The following is a 13,217-nucleotide window of genomic DNA, read 5'->3' as shown; positions in this document are numbered from 1 at the left end:
TTTTTTTGTAAATATAAGTATCTTTTGGTATATTTGTTTTATTTATAGATGTAAATATTTTTTTTGATTTAAGAAATGTTTAGAAACTTAATCGTTCAAAATATGAAAGTCAATTGGTTTCCCCCCCAATTTTCCCCCATTATTTTACCATATTAACAACTTTATAGGTCATAAGGATGCATCTAACAAGTTTTAGAAAGTCCAAGAAGTTATTTACAAGTTTTGCATTGTTTAAAGACTTATTTGTTCCAAAAAAATTGTCCAATGACTTAATAATTCCAAACACTAAAGTCCATTGCGTTTTTTATAGAATTTTCCCTATATAAAGATATGTTTGTGTATAAATATTGTTTTATTTTTTTATAAGAAAAAGACAAAAATTAAACAAAAAAACAAAAATGACCCTTGATTTAACTAAGTTAACGAATGTATCTTAACGTGTTAGTTAGAGAGACCATGATCATAACAAATTGAATACCACAAGAACCAAATTCATAATAAACATACTATAGGGATCCTAATAATAAAAGATCGAAAAACAAGGGCCAAATCCATAATCCACTCTAATTAATAATAACAATTAATATTAATCGGAGTTATAAATTAAAAAAAAAAACTCTTAAAATATTACTTCAACTAACATTTCAATACGCTAGCTTATTTCCATTTAAATCGTATAAAGACGATCCAAATTCAAACACGTTACGTTAATTTTTATTCCTCTGTGGCCACAAGAGAATCACCGTATTTGAACTTCTGTAGCCACAAGAGAATTTTTATTCCTCCTTGGATTTGAACCTGAGACCTCCAGATACTTTTGACATTTGGAACCAAGCTTAAACCAACCAGACATTACATTTGTGGTTTCTATTAAACATTTTTAATGTATTAAAAATGATTATATCATCAATAATTAATTTATTTATGATTATTATACAATCAAAACTTCACTTTTTGTTCAAAACTCAAAATAGAGTGGAGGCAAAAAGGATGCAATTGGTAACATCATTATCATCATCTTGGCTCTTTTACCATTCAAGTGTTGTCCTTTCTGCATCATGTGTCCCCCCTCCAATCACCAACTCATGGATTGCAAAAAGTGTTTCTATATTTTCATATCTCAATTTTCTGTTTTTTAATATTTTATATTAAAATCAACTCAAATAATCTATCACTAATATAAAAAGTAAGTGATCGTTTACTTAAATACTTACTCATTAAGCACTTTTCAGTAGAAGTCAACATTATAATCTATTTTATCAGATAAGATTGTATTATATTAAAACGATATCGTATGCAATAATTTACCCGTAAGCGTCCTCACCATCATTTACCGGATAAGACTCTCTATCCTTATCATCGTTCTTACCAGGTAAGATTTTCAACCCTTGTCATGTGCATTAGGTGAGGAAAGTTACCCGATCAACACTTATCAAAATAAGTGTTTAATAAACGGACCCTAAATTTTATGTTAATATATATATATATATATATGTATATATATATTCTTTATATATATTAACATCGTACTTTTAAGATCTCAATTACATTATTTAACCTGATTCTGATATAAATAATTGATAATATTAGTTTGATTAAAACTATGTTATTATTAATTATCATAGGATCTTTTAATTCCCCATGTTGCTGTGTGATTTTACTTTTACCCCCTCAATAAACCTCCATTGCTGCACCAAGTCAGGCTCAGGCAGTCCCCCACCCCCAAAACAAACTTTCTCCAAATCCCAAATCCCTTTAATCTCTCCTCTCCAATTCAATTTCATCATCGCCATTTTAGTTGCAGAGATTTGTTCAACAGATTCCCTTCGTTTAATTCACTTCCACTTCTGATTTCCATGTAATATCACAGTCACGATAAATGGGGTGCTGTTTAACAACCTCCGCCGCTACCGCCGGAGACGATCACCATCACCATGTCGACTCCAAACCCATTTCGAAACTACGTGGTGGTCCTCTGTCGCCGGAAGAAGAAACAGTGAAAGAAGTCCTCTCAGAAACCCCCATCGTCTCCAAAAAACCACCGCCGACTACTTCCACCCCAACAAAAATCACCGGCGACAACCAACAGATTCTCCATCCTGTACAAGAATTCAAGTCTGGGAACGGCGTCGTCCGATTCACCAAGAACCAAATCCAAGAAAACGCTTCTGAGGTCTCGTCGGAGATGTATACTTACAGCGAGACCTTTTCTGCTGCAACAACAACGACGACGTCGTTGGCAACAGATCTCAAGAGAGGCGAAATCGGAATAGATGAAGACGGAGAAGTTACCCAGAAAATAAAGAAGTGTCCGCCGGCCAAAAAGATACCGAGAAAACAGCCGACGACGACGTCTTCCGTCGAACGCGCCAGAAGAAAAGAAAGAGGCATCAGGCCTCCGCCTCCGGCTAGAAGATCAACAATTCCTTCCATGGATAAAAAAATCCAGCTTCCTTCAAGAAATATTACGACAACACAACGCCACCGGAATGTGGTACCATCCAATGTCGTCCGACGAGAACCTCCTGCTCGAAGATCGAAGTTACCGGCGATGAGGAGAGAGGAAGTACAGCTTCGGAAAGCTAAGGAGAGAAGTCCTGTTCCGAAGTCTGGCAACCGGGTACCCATGAACGTGACGGAGAATGAAGGAAACTTTAAGTTAAAGAAGACTACTGACGGCGGCGTGATGCCGGAGCCGGAAACGGAAACGGAGACACGTGAGTCGCTGGAGAATCCCCTCGTTTCCTTGGAGTGCTTCATATTCCTATAGTACAGCATCAACCAATATCTACGGGATACGATGTCGTTTAGACATCCGGCTGATTCCCATTGCCATGGAGAAATTTTTGTAGAGAAAACAATTTATGATTTTAACGTGGAAATATATTTTAATTTAAGAATTTGGGTTTTTGTTCGAAGTAAAATGTAACAAAATTCAATTTAGTTTTATTTTGTAAGATGATTTTGATAAATTATTGATATTGTAACTTTTGATATTGCACTAAATATAATTAACCAGGTGTTTAGAATTGCTTTTAAAAGCAACTTATTGACTTATTCCGGTATGACATCGGTAATAAGCATTTTTGAGTATTTGGATAAACAATTTATACATGTATCAAACCGGTAATAAGGAGTTTTTGAAGAAGTTAAACTTTTCTAACTTATAATAAATTGATAAATGTTTCTTTAGAAAAATATAAGTTGTTTCAAATAAGGAATCCCAAATTAACAAATTTGGTTCCATTTTGTCCTTTTTATTTTCTAGATTTTGCATAGAAGTCATGTATAAAAACGCGATATCATGATGACTCTACTCACAACAATATTCACTTCTCTATAGGACTCACGTAGTTGAGATGCCTCCAGAGGATAAGACAAACCCTTTTTCCACAACTATCATCATGTGATCCAACTAATACCTCCTATACATTTACCATTATAGCCTAATGGATCGTGTGAGAAACAGAGTTAAAGTGATAAGCGTAATAAATGATTTGGACTTTTGATCACCTTTAATTTCAAACACACTCACAATCGTGCTTAGGGTTGTAAACGAACCGAACGTTCAACGAATCGTTCGACGGGAAATTCGTTTATTTAATAAACGAACGAACAGGAACAAATTTTTTTGTTCATTTTAGTTAAACGAACGAACATGAACAAGAGTCTCGTTCGTTCATTTATGTTCGTGAATGTTCGTTCATTTATCATTCGTTTATATACTAAATTTAATATATAATATTTTGTTTATTAATTTGAATTCAAATAATATTTACTTCTGTTCATTTAGCCAGTTCGTTTATGTTTGTTCGTTTACGTTCGTTTAGCATGTTAACGAATGAAAATAAACGAACACGAGCACACCTGGTTTCTAAACGAACAAACACGAACACAAAGATTTTCGTTTGTTTACTGTTCGTGTTTGTTCAGTTAAGTTAAACGAACGAACATGAACAAGCCTCCGTTCGTGTTTGTTCGGTTTGTTTACAGCGAAACAGCCCTAATCGTGCTTGATAACGGGATTGATCCGGTGCATCTTGGTACATCTCATCCTAATATGCATCCAACTATAACTACATATAAAGTTAAATGTCAATTTAGCTTTTTTAGCTGATACATATATTATCGGTGTGAATATCTCTGCAACATTTTAAATCTGTACGACGTCAAGGTAAGTTAGTCATTTCCCAAACCATGTCTTGGGGAAAAACATGAACAACCCGATACATCAAGGACAACAAAAAATTATGAACGATAAGGAAAACAAAGGGTCGCCTGGCTAATCTGCGCAAATAACGTCTTAGATTCGACATCAAGGGTAAATTAGTCATTTTGCAAATAAAAAAACACATAAGACCGGACACATGGAGGACAGATTGGATCCAGCAAGGGCATTAAAAACTTTTTAAAAGACAAGATGACCAGCTAATCTGTCTTTTAATTGCTATAAAGGGGCAAATTAGTCAATTCACACCATCATATGTTGCCACATAGAGAGAGAGAGAGAAAGGGGAAAAGGAAGCCTGAAATAAATACAAGGACTAAGGGGTCTTTTTAAAAGTTTCGTTAAGAGGTCATATTTGAATTATTAAGAGGTAAATCTTGTTTAGTAAAAAAATTTGTCTTTTAATGATTCTAAAACCTTCTGAATGATTTTGTATCATGAGCCTTCCTTAACCATTAAGCACACTAATTTCATCGTAAACAATTACCAAACAATTATATTTCAATTTGCACTATATCATAAAAACCTCTTAATCATTTTGACCACTTAATCATTTTACACCAAAACCATTCAGCAATTGCCAAACAGCCCCTAAACCAAACCATCAAGTGGTTTTTGTTACAAAAAAGTTTGAAAAAAGAGTCGAAAAGGATCCAAATTTGCAACTTGTAATGTAAAACCACATGCGATGAGACTAAAACGTTGGGTAATTTAAGAGAGCACACGTCAAATTAAAGCACCCTAATTTCTTTTTCATTGCTCGGGGAGGTAGAGCGGAGGCACGGGCATCCCCTAGGTGGCCGCCCCTTCCAACAATCCCGACGAGAACCCCCAAACGCCCCCAATCTCAACTGCGCTCCCCGCTTTGTGTTCCACAAACACATCCACCTGCCATACACGAGGCTAAACCAACCCAGTGAATCCCACATAGAGAAAGGTCCAATTAGAGTAAGATATACCGAGTTTATTTTGTTTGGTCGGGGGAGGCCAACCGATATCTACTCACGACAACTGGGTCTGCAACATTACAACTCGGTCCGGCAATTGGGACTCACTTCTCAACGAGAACTTTAAACTTCACTCGCCTCTTAATCGTACCCATCCTATCATACCCAATCCCGATCTTACTATGCATCAACTTCATCGCCATTTCGGCATTACCAGATTTCCTCAACGAATTAATCAAAATCGTACGAACCCTCCCGGGTATCTCTCGACCCCTTTCAACAATCCCATCAGCCAATTTACACGCTTGGTCAACACGACCGGCTTTGACCAAAACGTTGATCATATCTTCACAAGCCGTTTCTATAACCACACCCATCGGTGCTAACTCGTCCAATATCTTACACGCTCGTGAAACTTTCCCGGAAAGACAAAGCCCGGTTGCAAGAACCCTTACCGAAGCCGCGGTCGGAGTTATACCCTTATCGATCATCAAATCCCAGATTTTTAACGCTTCTTCATTCCGATGTTTGTTAAACAATCCATTCATTATGATGGTGTATGAATAAACCGTCTGATCACAACCTTCGGTTTCCATCCGTTTAAAAAGGACCAACGCTTCATCAATCTTTTCGTTCTTCACAAATGCATCAAGAAGCGCATTGTAGCAATAAGAATCACGACTACATCCATCGTTAACCATCTCTTCGAAAAGCTTCTCGGCTTCATCTAATCTCCCAGATTTCCCAAGCCCATCAATCAGACTCGAATAAAACATTGCATTAACCGCCACTTTATTGTTTCTACATAGCTCAAAATACATCATCGCCTCCTCTAATCTCCCGGTTTTGCATAAAACGTTCACAATAACACCATAAGTAACCTCATCCGGCTTAAAACCGTCACTATTCATCCGTTCAAAAAGCCTAATCACCTCGTCTGTATGCCCGCTTTTTGCATAAGCGTCCATTAAAGCGGTATACATTGCAACATTAGCTTTACGACCCTTTTGAATCATATTTTCAAACAAAATGTAAGCTTCCATCGGCTTCCCATCTCTACAAAGACCTCCAATTACTAAACTATAAGCATGAGGCAGGATTTCGAGTTCTTTTTCCTCCATTTCATTATAAAGTTTCAAACACGAATCATAATCAGAATCCGAATAATAAGCCTGCAACAAGGTTAAATACGTAATCTTATCGCGTTCTATGTTCATCTCCTCCATTCGCCTAAATTTCTCAACCGCTTTCTGTGTTCTTCCAGATTTACAATACCCTTTGATCATTGTGTTATATGTCACAGTATCGGGTTTAATAAGCCCAGTTTCCATAACTTCGAAAACCTGTTCAGCAGACTCGATGAACATCGAATTAACCAAACCATTTATCAAGAAATTGAACGTAAACAAGCTCGGTTCGATACCGTTTTCTTTCATTTCTCTCCAAACCCACAATAATTCTTCAACCATCCCCAAATTTCCAAATGATCTGATCAACAAATTTGCAGAGATTATGTTCATTAAGAAACCCTTTCGTTTAAGCTCAATGAACACAAACTTAACCTTATCCAAATCTTTAGAAACAGATAAAACATCAATCAAGAAAGCATAGCATTCAAGATTATGAGTATAAGTATATCCACCACCACCCTTTTGCTTACCTGCCCATTTGAAGAACCGAAAGGCTAAATCGGGTTGGGTTTTGATCCAATCCGATTTAAGAATGTAGGAAACGAAACTGGGTGGTAATCTGATAAGCCATCTGTGACAAAAAGCATCCAATTTGGGCTCCATTTGCGATGAATCGTCGTTTAAAAGATTGAGGATCTGATCAACCCATGGCGAAGGTTTGGGGTGTGATGTGATGAGGTTGGAGGTGTCGTTGATGGGTTGAACCCATTCCGGTGGTGGAGGTGAGGTTGCGGTGAAAGCCCACCTAGGGTTTGAGATGAGAAGTGGATTCGGGTCGGGTTTTGGTGAGTGGTGAAATGGGTAATGAATCTTTGTTCCGCCATTGATGGAGGAAGAGTCAGGTCTGTAGATTGTGACTGGGTAGAAGGATTTCAGCAAGGTTTTTCTCATCATGTAGAAGAACTCGATTATGATTGCAGTTTAAATTTCATTTCGAGAGGAAATTGGATTTGAAACCTGTAAAATCAGGGTTTATGAGGGTTTCGAAAGCTTGATCTCATCATTCAATTCCAGTAATTCGTAAGTGTCTTCAACAACTGGTCCTATGGTCTAGTGGTTAGGACATTGGACTCTGAATCCAGTAACCCGAGTTCAAATCTCGGTAGGACCTAAAATTTTTCGATTTTTGTTGGAGTAAATTACGTTTTTCATCCACTGGATTCTTGAAAATTGCTGTTTTAGTCCTTATAGTTATAAAATTAACATTTCATTCTTATATTTTACAATTTATTGTTGTTTCTGTTCTTACGGTTTATATTTCATTTATGTTTTCATCCCTTAAAGATAAGAAATTTTCCTTAAAGACGAGAATAACCATAAATCATACAGAAATAAGAACTGCTATTTTAAAACCAGAGAGATGAAAGTCGTTATCTTTAACAAACCATAGTGACCAATAACATCTAAGTTATCATTTATAAAGAGAACAATACCTTTAATCATCAAGTCAGAAAGAAATGTTGATTTAAAATTACCTTGAAAATATAAGGTTGGACCCTAGACACCGTCAAGCTGTTAAAAGACAGTTTCGTAATGATTGTAGGACCGGTACAGTATCTACGTTTCAAATGATTTGACATCATAACCTTTTTGCATCTGGATTTTAAGAACATTTCTATGAAATATTTAAGAAAAAAACATCCAAAACCAACATAAAATGGTATGAATCCTAAAGAGAGATCTTACATTTCCGAAAAAACACAGTATAATACCAATACCCAGTTCAAGTATGAAGATCAAAAAACAAAAAAAGCAAAAATAATTACGTTCGCGGCTGCTCCTCCGAAAATCTAGGAAGTTGAACCAGCGAGTTGACTCGAGTGACGCCTTCCAAACCCGACCAGTTCTGATCTTCAGTTACCGCGATGACCGTTTCCTCCTTCCCTTCCAAAACTACATCGTTTTGTTCTCTTTTACGAGCATCGTTGGTCTCTTCCGATGATCTGACCGTAAAATTCCGCTGCAAATATGGCTCTGGATTCTGGCCGTCGTCTGATTCGCCTGCATTACTCTGGAGGGTAGCGGAAGAGAAACCATGATCTTCGTTATCCGATTCTGCGTCCATCTTACCGTCCAAAAACAAGCAAACGACTGCACAGTCGTCCATTTTAGATGTCGGGTATTTCGTTTTCCATTCACGAGCGGCTAAGTCGACGAGTATCCTTGCGGCCGACGACCGAGTTGGAGCAGATGATACGGTTTCGATCACTTGTTCATTGCTCAAAACATCCCAAATCTACAATACATGTAATTGGGCATCAACGTAATCATTAAAGCATAAACATAACAACGGCGAATAATATAGGGTACCTTCTAAAAAAACTGAATTTAAGAATCTAACCGTCTGTTGTATTTCTAAGTTTCTACGGTCGCGGATTACAAAGAAATAAATCAATTTGATTTAAAGAAAAATGTTTTCGTACCCCGTCTGAGGCAAGAACGATGAACTTATCATTCTCGGTGAGAATCCGATGAGAGACTTCAGGAATAGAGATCACTCCATATTCCTTTAAACAAAAGTCTCCAAAAGCCCGTGCCATTGCTAGCCCGGGTGCATCATCAAACGGTAACCAAACTCTTGGCACCTCCGGTTCATCTTGTAACGCAAAAACTCGACCTTTGCAACGTTTAATCCTTTCGGCTTCCCCTAAAACGCATATAACAAGTTAGCACGGTCTGGAGAGGGTAAGATGTACGCAAACCTGACCTCTACCCCAAAGAGTAGAGCAGTTGTTTCCGCAAAGACCCCCGGCAACAAGTAAAGCGAAAAGAACTAATAGTTAGTCATACTTGGTAGATCGGGCTTCAGATCAACGGTCAACTGAATTGCTACGAGTGAATCGTTGACGTCCTTAGATGCCATGATGGCTCGCGAATCTCCTATACTTCCCATGAAAAGATTCGATCCCTTGAATTGAAGTGTTTCATTGACAAAATCATTAGACTCGGTTTAAAATTGCAAATAAAAAAGAGAGAACACCGTATACGTCCCATGAAAATTGGAACATTTCCTCTTCTGTAAAGATTTGTAGTTCAAGTTACCTATTTACCCATCATCAAGATTCCTTTATTCGTTTTTTTCAAATGGTTTTCTAGACGAAAAAAACGATACCTGTTTAACAATGGTGACGGCAGTGCTTCCGCTACAAAAGCAATCCAAGTTGGGATGAGATTTTAGTTCTTTATCCATCGCCTTATATGATTTTAGAAACGCTTCTCTCCATAATAACTCGGGTTTTTCCTCCTCCCGATCAGCCTCCTCTAATCCAGGATCCCCATTGCAACAAATCGAAGTGCTAGATTGGTTTTTCTTCGACTCATAAGAATCAAGAAACGAAAACAACTTCAATGGTAATGTATCACGAACTTTACGAGCTACAAGATGTCCATGGGGTCCATGGCCATCAAAGACTCCACAAAAGGTCACATCTTCAGACATGAAATCCTGCAACATTTCCGAAATATAACTAGATTCAAGAACGCGATCCAAAACAAACCAGTATATCCCACATCGAGATGGGGTCTTCATGAAGAACGCAATCACACAACATTAATCAAGAAAGAAACAAGACTTACTTCCCACACGATCATTGCATCTTGGTTTATTCCCTTTCGGCCCTGCTGAGTAAAAATACAAGAACTTCGGCTCTTCCCATTTGCAAAAATCCTATTGGGTATCGAGGATGTGTGCTGAAAGGCGCTTACGTGGTCGGAAAATGTTCTTTTCGTTCTCTTCTTCCCGCCACCACCCCGACTACTTGTGGAGACACAACACCCCATTTTCCCTCCCTCAAAACCGACCAAATTAGAGGCAAAAAAGTCGTGAAGATTCAGAAAACTAGGAACAAGGGGCAGGTTTTTATCTTGGTCAAAAGTCAAAAGCTTGGGGAAAGACAATCAGCCTAGCTAACATATCAAGAAAACAGCGTCCAGATCAATTGTTTACTCCAAATCAAAGATATAAGTGACTGCTTTTTGACTGCTTTATAACAAAAAACACATATGAGCACACCATAGTTTAATGAATATTGCATGTGAATAAGACATAAATAATGCAGATTGCAGAACATGGTGCATAGATCATGTGTCCATAGAAGAGAATCTTTATATAATATAACAATTGGGGAAATGTTTATTCATATGTGAAGACGACAAAGAAAGCAAGGAAATAAGGAAAGCCCGATCAAGAATCCTGGGGAAATAGTCAATTGACCCATGTATACGTACACAAAGTAGCATTCTTGGTATCTTCTTTAGTTTAAAAAAAGGAAGCAAAAAGCACGAAACTTATCCAATAATTGTGCATGATCCAAACACATTAAGACAAGTGAAAGAACTACCATGTATCAATTCAAGATCTTTCGTTATATTTTACCAATCTTGAAAACACACGTATATGAACCGATAACTTCAGTCAATCTTGAAAGAGAGCGGTGTTGTGAAGTCGAATATGGCCAAACGTTGGTTCCTTGGATGGTCTTCAAGAAAATATACATTTTCTATTTGTGTGGAATACGAGTGACTGAACCATTTCATTTGGCATTTCGTTTATAAACAACCAACACGCATACCAAATACGGGGAATAAGAGAAACAATCCATTTAACGGAAAACAACGGGGAAAACTTCTGGCTAAATGTGGCGGTTCTTCCCCTATTTTCCGCGAAAAAGAGTGTTTCTTCTTTCGTTTTTGTTTTCGAAAAACCAACAAAAGCCGAAAACGCAAAGAAGAGAACACCTTGGTTAGCAGAAAGTAGCAAAAGAAACAACAATCTGCTTTCCAACTAAAATGCCCTTTATGTTGTTTTTCTTTTCAACCTACCATATTGTCTCTTCCAACCCCAGTTCTTTTTTCCTTCGTTTTTGTAACTAATTATCAATTCCAGCAATTCGAAAGGCTAATCGCCTGTTCGGAAGGCCTCAAATGCAAAAAAAGGCCATAAACAAAGTCATGGATGCCCCCAAAAAGACTTGAAACACATAACAATAGGCAAGAAATCCATCAATGCCCCCATTTTAGGAACTTCAAGATTTCAAGATCATATGTATGAAATCCAAGAAGATGAATACCAGTACCCATCAAACAAAATCTAAGTTATTTGGGGAAAATTAGAGAATAAATCCAAACAATCAACAAATCTTGTACTGAACATATAAAAAAATAGCACAAATCTTGCAGAGATATTGAAGCAAGAATCATGTCAAGTAAAAAGAAGCCATCAACTTTCCCATTTTGGTACACCATCCAACTCACAGAATGAAGCTCCAATTCAAAAGGTAAAGAAAACCCAATAAAACTAAAGAGTAAAACTAAGAAACCCAGATCATATGTGCCGATTAAACTACAAAAACGATACAAATTCAGCGAAATAAGAGGCTATAAACCCTACTTTTCGTAAACCCTTTTCACAAATAGGAAAAGGAACTTCAAATCAAACAAAACTTACACAAAACACGAAGAAAAAAGATCGAAACTAAGGGAAGAAAGAGGTACCTTATGAACGATTTGGGGATGGAGGTAACGTTGGTGTGATAAACGAAAGAAGTAAAAGAGGGGAAGAAAGCATTGCTGGTGATGGACGGTTGCATTAATTGCAAAAGCGAGATGAGAGAGAAGGGTGGTCTTGTTTGCAGTTCAGTAAAGGCAATGGCATGGATGGGATGTGACGATTGAATGTCAAATCCAAGTTTAAAACCACGCTTCGTAGTGATTTTTGTTGATTTCGAGGCCACCATGTTCTTTTCAATTGTTTATTAGAATGTTTCTTTCTTTATAAATGCTGTCCATTCAACACAAATCCTCTAAAAAGAATGGTTTTTACCCAAAAGGGATTGTTCATTATGGACTTCTAATGTTAAACCTTTGGAGGGACGGATCCACAGGGGGTGGTTGGGGGTGGCACGTGTCACCGTATTGTTTCTTCGTGGTAAGATGAAAAAAATTAGGTTTGTAAAAAGTACAACTGTTTTGTTTTAGAAGATGCAACCGTTTTATATGGTGCCATCGTATCAAAAAATTCTTGGATCCGTTCCTGAACCCTTGTGTCGTTGATCTTTTTAAGCATATATAATATGTTTATATGTTGAAATAACCGGAATGTATCTCGTTCATATGGCTGAATGTTATAAGCTTATGCAGTTAAAGATGTCGAATATTAGTGTAATTAGGAAAAAAGTGTTAAGATCGTATGTTTTTTTACCATCTTTGAAGATTATGATAGTTGTTTATGGATTCAAATGTATGTGAATGAACTTGAGCCTTTAAAACTTGGTCAGTTATAGACTAGGCATCACACTTACCAAAGGGATAACAAAGCAAAATATGTGTATTTTCGATTAGATTTGAGTATCGGCTAATTGACTACCCGTTTAAAACTAAGTTATAACGCTTGCATGGTTAAAAAGTCGGTCATATGCAAACAAAGTGGAAACCAAATGCTAAAATGGTCTGTTAGAGCTTAGTTTGGTTATAACATTGGGTTGAGCGCATAGGGTATAACAGATAAGGGGTGCGGGAGCAAAAGAACTTTTTTTTTATTAATATCGATATCCAACCCGCTATGCGAGCCGACTAATCCCAGAGCGACTACCTGTTTTGCAGATAGCTTGGAGTCACCGTATTTGAACCTCCGTGGCCACAATGAGATTTTTATTCCTTCTTGGATATGAACCTGAGACCTCCTGGTACTTTTGATCTTTGAAGTCAAGTTCAAACCAATCAAGCACCACCCTTGTGGCTGAGCATAAGAACTTTATTGCAACCATAGAGGGCTTGATGAGTAGTAGTTAATGGAGCAACATTGCTTACCACTGTTTCCAATAAAGATCAACTAAATTAAAACTTAGAACCAAA

The 13,217-nt window shown here is 37.3% G+C and overlaps 2 protein-coding genes and 1 non-coding gene across 8 annotated transcripts; 1 reads left to right on the top strand and 2 right to left on the bottom strand.

The window, feature by feature from the left end:
• Window positions 1-5,258: 5,258 nt before the first annotated feature.
• LOC112526147 (pentatricopeptide repeat-containing protein At1g03560, mitochondrial) lies at window positions 5,259-7,256 on the bottom strand. Its single transcript, XM_025136542.1, has one exon. The coding sequence runs from the start codon at window positions 7,254-7,256 to the stop codon at window positions 5,280-5,282; it is 1,977 nt and encodes a 658-aa protein (XP_024992310.1). The 3' UTR covers window positions 5,259-5,279.
• Window positions 7,257-7,404: 148 nt separating this feature from the next.
• Window positions 7,405-7,476, top strand: TRNAQ-CUG. Its single transcript has one exon. It is a non-coding gene; the product is annotated as a tRNA-Gln (tRNA).
• A 531-nt stretch (window positions 7,477-8,007) lies between these two features.
• Window positions 8,008-11,993, bottom strand: LOC112525616 (probable protein phosphatase 2C 52). 6 transcript variants are annotated; one of them, XM_025135808.1, is made up of 6 exons: window positions 11,859-11,993; window positions 9,942-10,347; window positions 9,478-9,810; window positions 9,156-9,273; window positions 8,789-9,012; window positions 8,008-8,601 (listed from the first exon to the last, which is right to left on the bottom strand). In XM_025135808.1, the coding sequence occupies exons 2-6, from the start codon at window positions 10,143-10,145 to the stop codon at window positions 8,128-8,130; spliced, it is 1,353 nt and encodes a 450-aa protein (XP_024991576.1). In that variant the 5' UTR covers window positions 10,146-10,347; window positions 11,859-11,993; the 3' UTR covers window positions 8,008-8,127. The 6 variants fall into 6 exon arrangements, with proteins under 6 accessions (XP_024991576.1, XP_024991575.1, XP_024991577.1 ...); XM_025135807.1 differs by having other exon boundaries at window positions 9,942-10,344; XM_025135809.1 differs by having other exon boundaries at window positions 9,942-10,271.
• Between the last annotated feature and the right edge of the window lie 1,224 nt (window positions 11,994-13,217).

This window comes from Cynara cardunculus, assembly GCF_001531365.2.
Source record: "Cynara cardunculus var. scolymus isolate 2C chromosome LG 13, CcrdV1, whole genome shotgun sequence".
Lineage (NCBI taxonomy): Eukaryota > Viridiplantae > Streptophyta > Magnoliopsida > Asterales > Asteraceae > Cynara > Cynara cardunculus.
Note: the sequence above shows the minus strand (reverse complement) of the source record. Positions and strands in the feature narration are given on the sequence as shown.